At 41.0% G+C, this 17,474-nt stretch overlaps 2 protein-coding genes across 2 annotated transcripts; both read left to right on the plus strand.

The window, feature by feature from the left end:
* Positions 1 to 7,349: 7,349 nt before the first annotated feature.
* On the plus strand, positions 7,350 to 8,091 carry RB195_019741 (uncharacterized protein; the record flags this gene model as incomplete). Its single annotated transcript, XM_064187741.1, has 2 exons — positions 7,350 to 7,502; positions 7,963 to 8,091. 2 exons carry the CDS (start codon positions 7,350 to 7,352, stop codon positions 8,089 to 8,091), a joined length of 282 nt encoding a protein of 93 aa, XP_064043622.1.
* Positions 8,092 to 14,250: 6,159 nt separating this feature from the next.
* Positions 14,251 to 15,753, plus strand: RB195_019742 (uncharacterized protein; the record flags this gene model as incomplete). Its single annotated transcript, XM_064187742.1, has 3 exons — positions 14,251 to 14,312; positions 15,109 to 15,267; positions 15,618 to 15,753. The coding sequence occupies 3 exons, from the start codon at positions 14,251 to 14,253 to the stop codon at positions 15,751 to 15,753; spliced, it is 357 nt and encodes a 118-aa protein (XP_064043623.1).
* Positions 15,754 to 17,474: the final 1,721 nt, after the last annotated feature.

The raw sequence follows: 17,474 nt of genomic DNA on the forward strand, positions 1-17,474 counted from the left end.
GGTTCTTTTTTTCGAACCAATTAAATATCTATCTCCCCAATTAAGTTTTTTTTTTGGTTTTACATCATAAATTAATAGTTTAATTGTCTGTCTGGATACTTCCTTCGAAGTAGCCCCATGCACCTGTTCCATTCTTAATGAAGAGATTTCAGGGATTTTTGACCCATTATTTCACGATCACAGTGCGCAATGAAGGATTATAAAAAATTGCGCGATTGTGTTTACAATTGTTTATATCACAACGACTGTCAATTTATGATTCAGAGCAATATCACTGTAACACATTAGCAATAGATTGCCTGAAAGCCAGCGTCTGAGCCGTCTTTGTCTTAATTTGTGGATTTCGCATTGTTTCGATGTGATAGGGACGGGTGTGGCGCAGTCGGTTCGAGGTCCGTTGTAGCCACACGGTCGACGCTTCGAAACCGCCCTAGTGCAAACCAAGCTTTTCATCCCTCCGGGGTCGATAAATTGGTACCAGACTTGTCTGGGAGGACAAAAACTCTGACTTGGTCGTCGCCTGGCCCCCGCAAGTTACTGTATAGGCCTACACGCGTTCCAAAAAACCTCAACGATTACGAATTCCAGTAAAAACTCGTTGGCGCATCCCGAGTGGATTGATACGCCAGTGACTTTATCCTTTTTTTCCTTTTGATGTGATAAAGTGGAAGCGTTTTTTTTATATCTCTATCCATTTTGTGCCAGAAACTTGTTTCTTGCTGTTATACATTTTCTCCAAAAAAATATTATCTTAACTCTGGTAAAGGAAAACTTGCAAAACCCCTCTTCAATAATTGCTCATGAATAATCCGATCAAGGATTTCTCACAAAGCACGTCAGCTCACGGATTACCTCAATGAGAGAGGAAAAACGCAGAGATCGTCTGCTCCTCTGCAGTTAACATGCTCTCTCTGCTGCGGTTTTGCACACTGATCTGGACGCTTTCTCTCTAATCATCTTCGTATTCAGTGATCTTCTCGTTGCCGCCTGTCCGGCGCCACTCTAAGAGCGGAGTCCCGTTACGCTGAGGTGAAACTAAGCGTTGATGGTGTCATTGCAAATAAATATGGAACACGTACTGTAAATGTACGTCGGGCACGATCAGCTGCTATACAATGCCACTTCAAAGGAAAGCTTAGCACCTTTACCACTATGATTCGGATCAAGTAGAGCGTACCGCAGGGCACTGTTGTGGAGGAAGGTGAAAAATAAATATAATAAAATAAATAATAATAACCTGAAAATAACGCAAGGTCAACGAGCAGAAACTTGCGCGGTTGTATAGTCGAAATTTCATGCGAATGCTTTCCAATCCAATACTGATGGTTATGCAATAACCGCATTATAAATGTGTTTTTGATGCAACTTGTCGATTGCTGAATTGAAGCAAGGGCAAAGATTCTTAACAAACTTTGTTACGGATAACGTATAACGCCTTCGTCAGAGCCTGGAAAGTCACATCATTTTTGATATAACCTCTCAGATGTCTCATCAAGAACAGGTTCTCATTCCCATAAGATGATACATCCAAAATCGGAACCAAAACTGTCCAAATCGTTGTGTTCACCGAGGTATGGTCGGGTCAAAACGACATGAAACACGGACCGTTGCGCAAGAGGCCGCGCTCGGAAGCGGTACAGTGGAGACAGCGGTTGGACAGAGGTGGGACCATGGTGAACTGCAGAGGTATGTGACGGTAGCGTGGATGCTTACACGATTCCAACCGCTACGCTCCACCGCTCCACTTTGAGTGCAGCCGCTTGCGCAAATGTCCGTGTTTCATGCCGTCTTGACCCGACTGTAGTCGCGTTGCCATGATATTAGCGGACCTGATAAAATCGCTCCGCCAATACCAGTAAGGATGTGACCCGCATATAACCCCGCAGATCAAAACCCGCAGAGGTCAAAGGTTCTGTTCAATCTTGGACTTTTAGCGTTCATGCAAAACGCCTCAAAACCTCTGCGAGCCACAATTTCGGGATGCCAAGATTCAAAGAAGGTCGAGCTTTCGCGCTTGTGTTTCTGATTCTTTGTTTTAAAAGCAATCAAAAGCGTGTCTAGGACTCCACTGAGGTTAGCGAGAAATTAAAAGACTAGACGAAAAACCTTGAGTAACGTGAGAATCTGTGCCACCTCGACCCCAAAACCAGATGCTCCCAATTTGTTTGTAGAAGAGTGCCTAAACTAAATTTATTTCGACCTCTTATGTACAGTGAATCAGTTCCTTTATCGCAATCACTCCCGACGATTCCAAAGTTTTGCTCCAAGAAATCTCTAAGTCCTTTTACATAAACACTTACTGCAAAGTGAGTTCAAAAGTTTGCAACGAGTATTAAGGGATACTCTTCAGTAGTAATGTTTTAAATCGGCTAGTAATTTGCTTTGTTATCAACGGCGAAAAATTTTTCGGTAGACAATGTAGGGAAATCCATTCTCTACATTTTCTACCTAAATTTAACTCGATTATTAGCGAAGGAAATGCAGATTAAGAGAGATAAGATGGTTTAAAATTGTAAATTGGGTGTGAAAATGCAGCTAAAGCTTTCCTGTGGGATTGAAAGCAATTCACAAGAAGGGGCTGATGATATCTAGAAGAACGCAGATCTAGAATGTGTTTATAGTCGATAAGAAATGTGTCCAACCGAGTAAGCGCTGTGCGCTTTTGATCAGGGCAGGATGAGAAGGAGAGCGAGTATTTGGCTCCTATGGAAATCATGTGCGCTGAAGAAGACGCGTTGCGCTCATGCGGCTGGACCCCCTCGGATCCGGCTATGTGTGTATGGTACAGTTGAACACTCACATCACACAAGACCTGGTACCATACTCACCAACAGTACAAACAAAACTTAAAAAATGAAAAATATAAGATGGTCAAACAACATTTTTTTTCTGGATTTAATGTCATATTCAACTTTTTTTTAGCCCGTTTTTTAAATAGTTCCTAAATTTTTCAAACACCGGCAGTGCTATTCTATTCACCTCATGAAGGCTACTATTAGATTTACCCATATAAATATTGAAAATAAATGTTCTGGAAAATAGTGTCATCGCAAAAGTGTGCAGAATAGAAAACAGCAAGTAAAGGTAAGATTTTCATGACCTTATGCTCCCTACACAGAAGAAGACTCGGAATTGTGGTCCTCCAAACTCACACCAGCCCTCGAATCCTATCAAAGAAAGGAAATTCTCTGTAATTTATTCTTGGACGGATTTCTGCTAAAGCGAAGATGCCGGATTTCATATTTGGTAAAAAAAAAGGCAACGAAGAGTCTTGGAAGTTTTGAGCTTCTCAGAAAGGTCACGAAAATTAAAGTAGGAACACTGTGTTCTAGAGAAAGTCGCTGAATAATGTCACTGGAGCCTCTGGATTGACTGAGCGAAAATCTGAAAGGAGAAACGAAGGATTCAGACACCGTCAGGTGCAGACACGGAAGAAATGGCAGACTGTAAAGAACGTTGACTCGCTCGCTGAACACTGAAAACAGGTATATGGTAGGTAACTGGTGTTTTGAAGCGATGAGTGAATTCCACCAACAACGATGACAAAGTGGTGTCCGGTAGCAGGTGAAGGGGAACTAGAAACACCGTAAGGGTGTCCTCCATAGGGGTGATTCCAAGAAGGCCTTGATCACGTTCTTTGGAGTTCATCAAGGCTATCGTTCGCGTTCAAACTATCTGAGAACACGTTCTTCCACTTTTTTTGAGGTCCCTGCTTTCCTACTTTCGCTTAGATTTCACGCCTTGCAGACTCCCAGATTGCAAGCATTACATCCTAACGAATCTAATTAAGGGCAGTGTTTTTGACTACTGAAAACTTCATGCGACGGAAAAATGCAGACACCCAGACGTATTAGTGCGTCACCGCCTAATTGAATGTGGCTGCCTGAAGCTGCTCCTGAGGGATCGAGAATGGTGGTCACAACATCCGATGTCTACGTCAATATGTCGTTCGAAACGTGATTCGTTGAAACTGCCGCGTAACGGGCGCACTGTCCGTGCGGTCATAACATTCTCACGTTCGCTGCTGTGCGGGGAAGGAGTCGAGGTTACCCGCGGTTGGACTTTGTTCTTACGTGGATTACGTTCTTTTGGCTCTTCGGAACTGGTGTAAACATAACGCATATTTTCAAACAATGGAAATTTGCAAGTATTTTGTCCTTGCATGTCTCTATCCCACGTTGGATATTTTAAAATTTTATCAGTACAAATCAAAGATCAATGAAAATGTAAATGTAAATAAAATGTAAATGATCAATGAAAATGTAAATATCATCATTATCAGGAACATTTAGCCACTTAACGTACGAAGTCTAAATGCTTTTCCTCCATAAGGAGAGGGGCTGCGACAATAAAAAGTCGCTGAGCACATCTTCGAGGTAGTTGCGGTCTTTGAAAGTTTTTTTCCCCTACGCAGATTCTGATTCAAGACCTGTAACTAATGATCGGACAAGATCCGGGCTATCGGAAAGATGGGGCACGGTCGTCCCGTTCTGATGTTGCTTCATTTAGAGATTGGTGTTAACTGCTTGACTGCCCCCAGCAGCTCGCAAAAGAGAACTTCTTACGAATCCCGAAAGGGGAAAAATCAAAAATGCAAAAAAAAAAACGATAAGCAAAGACCCTATGTTAGGATGGACCGTTAGTGACGTCCTTCGGGAGACACGTAAAAGCCACTCTCGCAGGATAGATGCCAAACTTTCGGATAGATAACTTTCGGATAGGATAGATGCCAAACAACAAAATATGTAGAAATTGATTTCACTTCTCGAATTTTGAAGCAGATACCAGATAAGATACTTGATTTTTTTTAACGAAAAGAACATTAGATGAACCATCTGCAGCAATAATGTTGTCACTCCGTTTTCCAGTGCATTTTGTGGTTCGATACCGCATTTGATTTGCTGATGGTAACAGATAACACGTCCATGTCCTCTTTTAGAACTTTCTCGCCCTGTTCGGAATCGTCGCAAGTTTAACTCGCACTTTTTATGAAAAACCAATGCGGATCAGTGCAATTCCAGAGTTCAGGCTCCGCAACTCAATGCTATATGCGAGTTATTAACATTCTCGCTAGAATTAGTTGTTCACGAACAGAAATAAGAGTAATGTTCTACCACCTTATCGTGTTAGGAACCAGCTGCTGGTTCCAATAACAGAAAGAGGTATTATAGTCGGATGAAAACGACCCGAAGATTGCTGCAGTTGTGGAGCCGGCAGCGCTCGAAGCGTCACGATGGAGCCGACGGTTGGAATCGATGTGGGATCATTGCCAAATTCACTCGGACTACTGCGGTGAGTGGTGCTAGCAAAGATCCCCTTCGACCCCAACCACCAACCCCGTTTACGAAAATGCACCGACTATGGATGATCTGGCTATGCGTGTGATGTTTGTATACTTTGAAATCCTTATTTTTTCCAACTATTAATTTAACTTTGAACTAAATCAAATTACTACTTATCTTTTCATAAACTATCTCGACGACCTTTTAAAAATCAGAAGTGTATCTTCATTATAGAAAGCATTTTGGAAAAATGACACTTCCTTTCACTACAGAATCAATTTAACGCTTTAAGGTTAGGAAAGCTGTCATGAAATCCTTTCCCTGAACTGACAAAAAAGAATCAGACAGTCACAACCGGTGGCCAAGCGTGGGCCTACGCTCACGTGTTAAACTGAGTTTACCTAAGGATTTACGTACGTTTTGATTCCATCGTGCCAGCCAGTGGCTTGGTGGCTATGTTAATAACAAGCAGTTTATACAGTTTGGGATTAGTCTATAGAATTGCGGAAGGAACGTAGCGTGACAAAAACGCTCAGTGTGAGAGGTTTGCAACAAATGCCTTTCTGTAAGAGCTCGACACTCCTTTGGCTCCTACATATTGGATGAACTCCTTTGGCAGGATCTCCTAAGCTGAGAACGAGTCCGATTTCTTCTCTTTCATCGGAAATCGGAAGTCTGAGTAAGACCCAACCACTAATATGATTCACTACTGCTATTGCAAAATAAATCTTCCGGTTTACTCCGCCAAAACTGTGCTGAATCTTAGTTGTAGCATTGGTTGTAGTGAGAGCAAGCGCGCCATGTCAAGGCTGCTTAGAAGGATAAAGTGATAAAGTGTGTGAAGTTTCCGCACCACCACGATCACTTCAATTCAGAATCTTTTTGAGGTTTACGAACGTGTTTATGGCATGAACGATGACTTTCGCGTGGGCTAACCAATATGTCAAGTCAGGGTTTTGTCCTTCCAGACAAGGGTGATACCACTTCATCGACCCCGAAGCGATTAAATGCAGCAGCCCACGAATCTGGGGTGGTGCGGGATTCAGGTGGATTATGCCTATACAGGGTCGTAGATTATGGGGAGGAGGGTGATTCCGTCCATTTTTCCTAAATGCCGTAAAAAACAGCCCTGAAGATGCTGCTTCGAGCGTCCCGAGGCGCTATTTTCTACAACAAGGTCGATTGGAGCGCGCCAGCCTTGTGCACGCGCCGCATCTTCCGGGCCGTTTTTTTAATGGCAATTAGGAAGAAATGGACCGAATCAACCTCCTCCATAATTCATGACCCACCTGAAACCCGCACCACCCCAAATTCGTGGGGTGATGCTTTCATAAAAGCTTGGTTGGGACGCCCGCAGAATCAAACCTCCGATCAATCATGAAGCAGCCACAGCGGAACTCTTTCCGACTGCGAACAGAACCTCTTAAGGCTGCTTAGTACGGTAAACATCTACTTGTCTCTTCAGCTTGAACCCTTCCTCAGTATCTCATTCACAGTACTCTGCCGTTTCAAATGTCGTAGGATCGTAAAGGATCCAATTTCAGATTGTTCCAGACGTCTTTGATTTTGCACCAAAGCGATTCAACCCGCCATGGAATCTGTCTAAGACTTCACAAACGCAATAACAGTGACCTCAGATGTTCCACACATGATCTATGCTCGAAGTAATTCAGACTTTTGCGCACGTGTTCCTCAGTCGTTCCACGACATGTGGAGTTAATTGAAGGGAGAACTTAATGAAATGATGAGGCCAGTGTCGAAGCGCAATGTTCTGGCTCGTGCTGACAGCAGCATTCGCCCCCTCAGCGATGCTACGGACTAATTGATAGACCCCAAACTTCCTGCTTATCTGTTCGCCTCCACAGTTCTTTCGGCGATCTGCACGCAGTAAAAACGCGACCTGTCAGGTCCAAGAAGTTAACTAGCACGGAGAAACTTTTCAGACCAATAAAAAGTTTAATCGGCGCACACAACACTGTAGAAGAAAATGTCTCGCCTTCACAAAAATATAAACGGGATATATATCGTAAGCTAAAGACGATAGATGAACTGAAAGTGATCCTCAGAATGGCTGAACACCCTCGACGGAAGTCGCCAACGAGAAAGGCTGACGTGTTCGCAGCACAGAAGTATCAACTGGAAGCTCCGCTCAACACAATCACCTCAACGTCACTCAAGAAAACCATGAATTTCTTCTTCGCATTAGACTTGCGGAACAAGGTATGAACGAGGATCATGCTATCTATTTTCTCGGCTACGAACAATGCACCTGGCCGTCTAAATACCTAAGTAAGTAATATGAAACGAAAATTTTCCCAGCCGAGTCCTGAGTGCAGGACAGCGTTATTTACATCTGATTTCAGTGAACGAGACGAAAAAAAAACTCAGAATATGAGCCTGTGATTCTAAAAAGCCTGTGTCCTTTTAAAAAGAAAATTGACCAAGTTCACAAGAAAACTGGAATTTGCGGATGGGGCATAAGAAATAGGAGTGAACATTGTACGTTTTGCCACTACAATTTCTGTAATGCACTTTCTAGAGAATTTTGTTCACGTGATTAACTAAAAAATACTTTCCTAGAGACTGTGATATCACAAAATATTTCTTTGACTTCGCTAACGATTTCAAAAACGAGGCAGGATCTATATTATAATTTAATTTATCATAACTCAACTTAAAGGGTAGGTGTAGCGCATTCGGTAAGAGGTCTGTAGCCGCACGTTCGACGGTTCGAAACCGTCCTAGTGCCAACCAAGCCTTTCATCCATCCGAGGTCGATAAATCGGTACATACTCGTCTGGGAGGATAGAAACATTGACTTGATAATTCGGCTGGCCTCCGCAGGTCATTGTGTAGTTCCAACAACCTCATCGATTCAGGTGACTGCGATTCCAAAAAGTAGATCTCATTGTCCAGTTTAGAAAAGAAAAGTCCAAAAGTTCAACATTTCTATTCATATGCTATTGATTTCCAAAAGTATGTACATTGGGATATTTTGTAATGAATGAAACGTGACAGTGTCACCCGATATAATGGTTTTCAAGGATTACTGGTGATTGGGAAAGAAAGCGCTCTCCACAGAAGAACTGTTTGCAAAGGGAAGTTTTAGATTAGCACAACACAGAGGAACTCTCACTTGTTTGGAAGAGAGAGAGATGTCCTGATTCACCCGCTTGGAGGAAGACTACGTCAATTTCTACTGTTAAGAAAAGCCAGGCACGGAAGTTTCCTTTTGACTCGATCGTAATACGCTTTCGCTTTTTGTGTATCGTGCCTATATATGGAAAAATAATAAGTACTATTGCGTCTTATATGCATTATATTGCACTGTTATCTTTATTTTTTTATTTTCTGGCCATGTTTTGTTGTAAATCTCATATTAGTTGCATAGAGCACTTAATGATTTCGTAGACTGCAGATGAGAGTAGTGGAACTCCTTCAAGAAATTGAGGTCCAACACTGTTGCTATGAAAACCAGCAGTGGAGAATTTTGAAGAAGGTTACTGCAAATACTGGAACGTCAAAAGTGAACACATTCAACGTATCCTTGTTGATGACATGTTCCCTTTGATGAGATTTTCGTTTCCTCTACGGGAAATAAGACGGGAAATGCGCAAAATCTTAGGAAGATTCGAATTTATGACAACTTCCGCAAGCAACTTGCTTCTAATCGACGTCACCCACCTGCAGTGAATCATGTCACCTCAATTCTGATTCTTAAGGAATGCAAGTAATCAGGACATTGCATCTGCATTAGTTTGGGATGGAAAATTGCAGTCAAATCCAAGGGTGTAGAATCTTTTTTCAATCGCTCACAAGATTTCTTAACTTTCGAAGGATTTCTTTTCTATCTTCCTTATTATTGAGTACTCGGTATCAACAACGATTAGGAAAGTCATCATCTCGAATCCAGCAATCCACAAACCCATCTTTCGTTTCTCCCGCGTATTCCCTGACCACATCAGATTTGTGGTATGCTATCTTTAATTAAAACTCATTTGAATCTAGGTCGTGGAGTGACGATCAATTTTAGGATTCAAAGATCGTTGCAGTGAACGACTGGTTGCAACCGCTTGCGTACTTCTTTGAATTCCAACAATCTTTCACAAAAAGCAGTAGCAAGTCAGATACAGTACAGCGTTCTTGCAAAACATTTCTGACTGCTTTTAGGTCTAATACGACTGGGTTTGGCGCAGTCAGTAAAAGGTTCCGCAGTGTATACACGAAGGATCGATGGTTTGAAACCACCCGAGTGCCAACCAAACCTTTCATCCATCCCGGATCAATTAATTGGTACCAGACTTGTTTAGGAGGATAAAAAACACTGACTTGATTCCTCTGCAAGTCATTGTTTAAATTAGTCACACGTTCGTAAATCCCAAACGTTTCACAATTAAAGGCAGCATACCACGAATCTGAGGTGGTGCGGATTTTAGGTGGAGTATTTGTACACGGAATAGTAGATTATGGAGAGGGGTGTGATTCCGTCCATTTCTTCCTAACTCCAAAGAACGGCCCGGAAGATGCGGCGCGTGCATAAGGCTGGCGCGCTCCAATCGAACTCCTTGTGGAAAAAGGCGCGCCGGAACGCTCGGAGCCGTATCTTCCGGGCCGTTTTCTATGGCAATTAGGAAGAAATGGACGAAATCACCCCCTCTCCATAATCTACGATCCCGTATACGAATACTCCACCTGAAATCCGTACCACTCCAGATTCGTGGGGTGATGCCTTTAAAGTGAACGCGTTGACGCATCCCAGGCGGATTGATTAACGCCAGCCACTTCATCGTTTTATCAGTTAGGTCTAATGTATGGTATTGATAGGCATGAGGTAACTGAAATTTTGGCGAGTACGGACTTGGCCGACTTCTACTTCCCCTTATTGGATTAATCAGAAATCCTTAAATTCCGAATAAATTACAATGTTGATAAGTGCGCCCAACTCAGTTTCTTCCTTAAGAAAATCCAGCCGAAGCGTAATTGAGCGATTCTTCTTGGCTTGAAAAGAAATTCTGAATTCTGTGATTCTTCCCTATCTTCCCTTCGTCTCCCTCAGATTTCTTTCCGTTGGATGATGACTCGTGATTTTAGCAATCAGCAACGACATTTATTTGCAGAAACGTCGATAACATCACCTGGGGTGTATTTGCAGAGCATCTGAACCGTACTACAACTGTTTTCTCATTACCGCCACCAACCATGAAAACAAAACCCTTTCCACAATAAGGGCGAAACAGCGAGTTGACGTGATGTCAGGTTACTGATCCGTACACATCATGGCATTCAGCAAACACACGATCACGGGAGAAAACATTCCAATTTGGCGCCGCCGTGGTTCCATTGGCGCCAGTCTGAGAGCATCGCAAACAGTGGTGTGGCTGACTCGTCCCGGCGCTCACTCGGTCACGCCAATGCTCACACAAAGATCTGGCGCTACGTGGACGAGGAAGCACTGCGCGTGAGGAGCGCGCGGAGCCGGCGAGCAGCAGAGTGACGTACGCAGTTACAAACCACACAAAATCAAAGCATTAGAGAACAAAACGTGAGCCCACACCTTTTTTCAATTCTTCATTGAAGAAAAAATGGAACGAAACAGGGCGGCAACGAAGTTCACTGTATTCGTCGATGCTAAGACAAACTTCCAGAAAGTTTGAAATGGATCTATTGCAAAAAAAGCAATGTTCAAGCAGTATACTTTCAACGTATTCAAAGACTTGAGAAATGTGGGGAAAATTCCTGCAAGTTCTCTGAAAAATATTGATCTGTTAAAAAAAATACTCAGGTTAAACAGAAGTAGCAAATGACTGAATTTTAGAAATTAATTCACGTTATTTTCGGAAAGCAAAATAAGACTTGAGTTACACTGCTAGTGTACTCAGTACTTAACCTTATTTCTTTTATTAGTGTTAGTGAGATAATGTGTATTCTTTTATTTGCAGAAATATACAGACACATATCAGCACTTTGGAACGTGAAAATGCTAAAGCTTTAATGTCAGGTCCGTTTTTTCCTACATTTAATGTTCCCGTAACAAGAATCGTCCACTGTGTAGTCCACGTCCTTGATGGTTTCCTACGAGGAAAAATTGGGAGGCAGACAACCACAGTTCTCAAATTTCCTCCTAAGTGACGCAGGTGTGAAAAAACCTTCTCTGTTCATTAATATTTCTGACAATTTTTGATGTATGCAAATAGAAAAATAGAATTCAACCTATGTTTGGGCAACGGCGACAGTTTCCGAAACGGTTTACACTCACAAGAATGTTTAAAAAAAAACGCCCCAGAGCAGAAAGCCGACTCAAATACGGTTACTGTGTACAAGATGCCCAACACTCGTTTGATTTTAGGACAATGATAGTGATTTTACGTTTGATCTACTGATTTAAATATACTGTACGTATCAACCAATAGAGCACGTGACAGGGTTACAAAGGATCACCACATGGTTATTCCTAACAATTCTTTTTGTCATTTTAATGGAATGTGGAAGCTTGAGTCCTCGCATATTTGTTCAGATCTCAGTTCAGATTAGTTGATTTGCATTTATTTTCTTTTTTTTTGTAGCGTTTCGGTTTCTTCTAAACGATATGGGAAATTTTGAAAGATTTCGAATGGAAAAATTCAATTATATATAGTGTTCGTGAATTTCCATTTCGATACCAGTTAGAGCATGCGACGTTGGTCGGACAGTGCCTCACCGTTGCTTCCCGTTCCTTTTCCCATTTATTCACCTTTTCACGTTACGCATTACATTTTGTACCTATTGCATTGAACTGCTTTAACTTCGTTTTCCTTTCTTGTTCCATAATATGTAAACAATTCAGCAATATCCACATAAGTGCTATTTGACTAGGTAATTGAAGGTGTTCTGGGGAATGCCGTCAACATGACTGTTCTGGAGTTTCTACGGTTATTGAGCTAATTTTAAATTTTTAAATTTAGCCAATTTGAATTTCCTTCCTCGTATTATCTAAATTTAGTTCATTTCAATATTCACTTTCATTCATTACTTTGTGAGGATGGAAAAAAGCGAAAAAGTGCGGAACATATCAATGTTTACTCTTTCTTCTAGTTGTGACATTATCTCCTTCTTCTTCTCTTGCCCACCTGCTCACTTTTCACATCTACGTTTTCACGGATTTATATGCTGTCAATTTTTTCGTTTTTCCACTTTTTTTCCTTTCATTACTGTAATGCACCTTCGTAATTATACGTCTCTGGTCTAATTAGTTTTCTGACCCTTAATTATTCCACATAATGCTCCCAATCATTTCAGCTACTTGTTTCTTGAGGAGACTTCGTGTTTCAAAGGTCTTCTCCTTCATTACTGCGTCTTGCCTTCTTTTTCCCTCCACCATCTTAGCATCCTTTTCTTCATTAGAAACTGTGCTTATCCCTTTCGCGATAGTGAAGGTTTTGAAAAACTAGCAGAAGACTAAGTTCTCTGATATATATTATTTTCTGATCTCTAATATTCATATGCAATTGTATACATATACATGTATATTAAACAAGGTTTTCGTGGATCCAGAGGCCTTCCCTTCCCCTGTAACCAGATTTTATTTTGCCCGAGGCATTGCTGAATCCAGCTATTGTGCTGCTTACGGCAGAATTTCCTTTAGATCTCATATCTTTTTAGTGAGTAAGCCATCCATTAGAGATAATCCGAAAAACATTGTGGATTAGCGGTGACGTCATGCTTCCGATTCATTCATGCCGCTTCCCAGCATGTTCCCTCTTCACCTGAAAATGAAGTAAACAAAGCGGCACACGTTGACCGAGCGTGTCAGTATTTTTAGTCAGGATCCGATCAGTCGGTTTCACTGAAAGCGGTGGTAGCACATGTTGGTTGTTCAAACAGAAATGCGCAATTGTGCAGTCAGTCAGCCTTTGGCCGCCCGCCACCTAGACAGACCCCATCGAAGCGCGTTCTGAGTAGCGTCGCCTCGGGCAAAGGTCGATGAGGCCGATGAGGTTGGTGGACTCTTGGACAGCTCGAAAAAGGAAAATAGAGCGAAACGTGTATTCATTCGGGATGCTTGAATGAGAAAAGAAATCTATCAACAAACAATAAGGAAGAATAATTACCTCGAAGTTAAAGCAAAAAAAAAAGAGAAAAAATAAAGAAAAGGACGCTTGAAGGTATGCGCGACGATTTGTAAATCCATTCGTGAGGTCAGCTGTCTGTGACTCATCTAATATTCCCATTAGAAAAAGCAAAGCATTTTTTGAAGAAAATATTCTGACCGAAATATGTACACATATAGATACAATCATACATGCACACCCATACATATCTATATATTTATACATCCAGATACACATCTATCTGGATGTACCTGAGAATATTATATATGGAAGATTGTGTTAGTAAATAAAATAAACATTTATAAATATGTATAAACAAATAAATAAATATACTAAACACAAACACGTTGACTCCTTGTCCTTATACTTGTATCTCAGGGCACAGTGAATGAACCTAAATGTACGCAATTCCGAGATTTACAACAATGTTGTTAAACTCCGGATGAAACTTCTTTCTTTTTTTTTTAAATGTGTGGTTGATATTCGCTCGACGCTCGAATCTTTCGCTGACTTCGTTAAAAAAAATTCCTGTCTATCATCAATTCTTCAAAATTGAAAGAAAAATCCCTGCAAGTACCAATTCACTTCGATCACATGGCCATAGGATTGTCAGTAGCGATATGGCGGAGACGTCCAGTCCTCACTTTAGCAATGCATATGGCATGTAAATTTTTGTCTGCGACATTCCGAAAAAAAAAAACGATCAATCAAAAATATTTCGTAATGGAAAATATTTTATTATGGAATCATGGATAATTCAAAATTTAATCCATTGATACGTTAATCGTGTTATTTTCGCTGTTCTCATCAGTTTTGATGACGTGCGCTTTTTTTACGCCACCAGTTAGCAGCTGCCCACATGCAATAGAAAGAAAACGAGAATGGGAGGGAGAGAGAAAGAGAAAAAGAATGAGGAAGAGAAGGAAAAAGAGAATGAGAAAGAGTGAGCAAGAGAAGGGAAAAAAATGAGAGAATTAACTGTTTCCGATACTTACAAAAAAGAAAATGTTCGGCTGATCCTGCATCACATGTGTGATGGAGGATGTCTCTGATGTCTTAGATGCTACCTACACTGGAATAGCTGGGACTCATTTGCTTTTTCCTTAGCTTTTTTCAGGATAGCAAATTTCTCGAGTCCAATAAATCACGACAAAAACTGTACTGATTTTCTGTCAGTCGTTAGGATTTAGAAGTTTTCCAACTACCAAAGAGAAACAATTTATTTCAATATCTGCTGCATTTGTATCTACAGAAAATGCTTCATGTCTGCGAAACAAAGAAAGGAAAATGTTTGTTAGTATTAGGAAACTATGGAATTATATTAAATAAGGTTAGAATAGAATTTATTTAAAATTCTGCTCTGCTGTAAAAGTTTGTGAAATCTTTCGCAAAAATCGATCGATTCGAAATATCGAAAAAATCCTGCCTCAGGTACAAATGATTATGCTACTTTGATGGCACCAAATCGATTCGGTTCTTCCTGAATCCACTTTTTCTACTGTTTTTCTACTACTAGAATTTCGACAAATTAATTTATGTATCCAGGAAGCTTCCTCCTCGTTCCCCATTTTCTTCTGAGATTTCACGACGTCATTGAAACAAAAGTGATTTCACAAAGCGATGTCCAGGAAAACGTCCCTAACCCCCGTTTTTTCGTTTTCATCGAGAATCATTTCGGACTGGAAACGCCCCGCCCACCACATTTCCTCGTCTCGCACGAACGTAGTGTAAAATTGCAGACGTGCCAAGAAGAAAAGCCGTTCGCCGAGAGCATCCGAGCCGTGGCCCCGTTCCAACGTTGGAGCTAATGACGGCATCACTTTCACACATGGTGAACTGAGCATTCCGAACACATGCGAGGTCAAACCTCACGTGGATGTTCCGGAACGTGAGATTCGGTTCGTCGTCAAATAAACAACCTTGCTCTTGCTCTTGCGATTAGCGAAAAAATTACGGGAATTTCAACCGAAGAAATCGAAGCGGTGAAGTGAAGACTCTTTTGGTCAAGAAAACGTTTTTTTTTGTGTGTGACTCGCGCCAATCTACTTCTACGAACTATATTTATTCAAGGAAATAACAAGAGTAAATAGTGATAGAATAAAATTTGAAAGAAAATTAAAAATATCCACAAAAAAGTTTCGAAAAATCGGGAAATTGTAAAAAAAATAACCGTTGAAAAGTGTGCGGTGAGCCGCTCTGTCATCGAAAAGGTTAAGCAGTATGACGTTAACCACTACTTCTACTTTAGAGCTTTGATATTTGCTCCAGACCTCCCACTTCAAATTGCGCTACTGTTTTCGGAGTGTAGCTTCGGAGCGCAGGAATATGAGGTTTCCACACTGTCGGCAATGGGTGATGGTTCGAAACTGTCCGAAATCAACTAAGCCCTTCATCCGACCACTACATAGCTGGTATCAGAATACTCTGAGAGGACGACTTCGTAAATTGGTTGACGCTGAGAACTCATTCTATAAACAGAATTCCCAAACCTCCATGACCTTCCTGGACCCAGTGTCAGACCACAGGGTCAACTGTCAACCTCACCCAACCAATAGACGAGGTTTTATCGGAGACTAAGCGCTGCCAAGGTAGATGTGAACGAATCTATTAAGTGTATGTATAGTTAATGGAGTTTTTAAAAAAGTTAACCCCATCCAAAGAAAAAAAAAAGAGTTCAACACTATGCATGTAACATGTTATAAAAAAAAGAGCATTTCTTTCTCAATAAGACAGTGTTTTTGGTTTTCTATGCAGATGTAATTCTTGTTAATTTTTAGATCGATATAATATTTCATGTAAAAAAAAGAACTAGCACACATACGCATTCACATGTGTCCATTTCCCACTTTTCCTCCGTGGTACGTTAGCGTTCGCCACATATTTGCTCTCTCGCCGCAATTCACGGAACGTTTTGCAACAAACTCCAATCTAGATCTTCTTTTCACGGAATGCCGTCGATTCCATTTGCCGCCGTTCCTCTACGGACCCTGTTACTATGGGAACCTCATGAATATTCAAATACAATACGTGCGCATCTATAATAATTAGCTTTACGAGAGCAAATCTGCATCGATTCTAATATCGAACGGTAAGAGGACGGTGGAGTTTTTCTTTGTGAAATGGAGAGATTTGCAGAATTTCAAATTCCATTTGGTCCAGTTTTTGAGAATACTTCATAGTTTCAAGCGCTTTTTAGAAACGTTTAGAGATTTGTTGGGTCACCTGGCGGTTAAAGGCATCACCACGACTTAAAGACCAATGGAGGCGCTCGAGGAAAAGCGAGGAACACACTCCTAAAAAAGAGCACGAAAGAAGACAGCCCTTCGCGGAGGTTGTTTTTTTTTAGTAGAAGAAAAATCCGCATCTATTGTAATAACGATGACCAGAAAATCAAAGGACTTTCACTTTGCAGAACTCATAGAACTCCTTGAATCTAAAAGATCATCATTTAGTTAGATCTCTGAGAATAACCGTTAAAAAAGAAGGTGAAACGACTATAAAAGAAATTTGTTATCGTTTTTCTGTGATTTCGTCAACATGAGGACCTTTGGTGAGATGGACAACGAAACCGTTACATCAATTCTTCGCCAACAGAAAGATTCTGAGCAGTAACCGCTTTCCTAAAGACCACATACCCAAACCCATTATCCGTTTAAGAAAGTTTCTGTGTAGAACATTTGAAGTTGTACTGGTTACTGTATAGAAATGAAAATGTCCTATAGTATTTTCAGTGACTCACTGAGACTAAAGTCCACAATAATCGTCCAAATAAGGATGGAGAGCTATTTGGGCCATGTGGGCGAACTCCCACGTAATCGAAACGTACTTTTGTTGATCGATACATTCTGACGATGCCGGTGCCCAAATTCATCGAAAACGAACATTTCGTTCGTGATTATCATCTAAGTACATTACAATTACGTTTGGGTACTGTTTAAAATTCAGCGGTGTTTAAAACTTTCACATTCTTCATTTCGTTCACTTTGCCTTACCGTAAACTGTGGAAAAAAAACCCGACACCTTCTTTGGCTTTCATGTAGGGTTTATGCATGAAGCGAAAACTAGGTAAACTGCCCAATTTACTAGTTTAGAGAAGTCACTCCTT

The sequence above is a fragment of the Necator americanus genome, chromosome II (assembly GCF_031761385.1).
Source record: "Necator americanus strain Aroian chromosome II, whole genome shotgun sequence".
In the NCBI taxonomy this organism is placed as follows: Eukaryota; Metazoa; Nematoda; class Chromadorea; order Rhabditida; family Ancylostomatidae; genus Necator; species Necator americanus.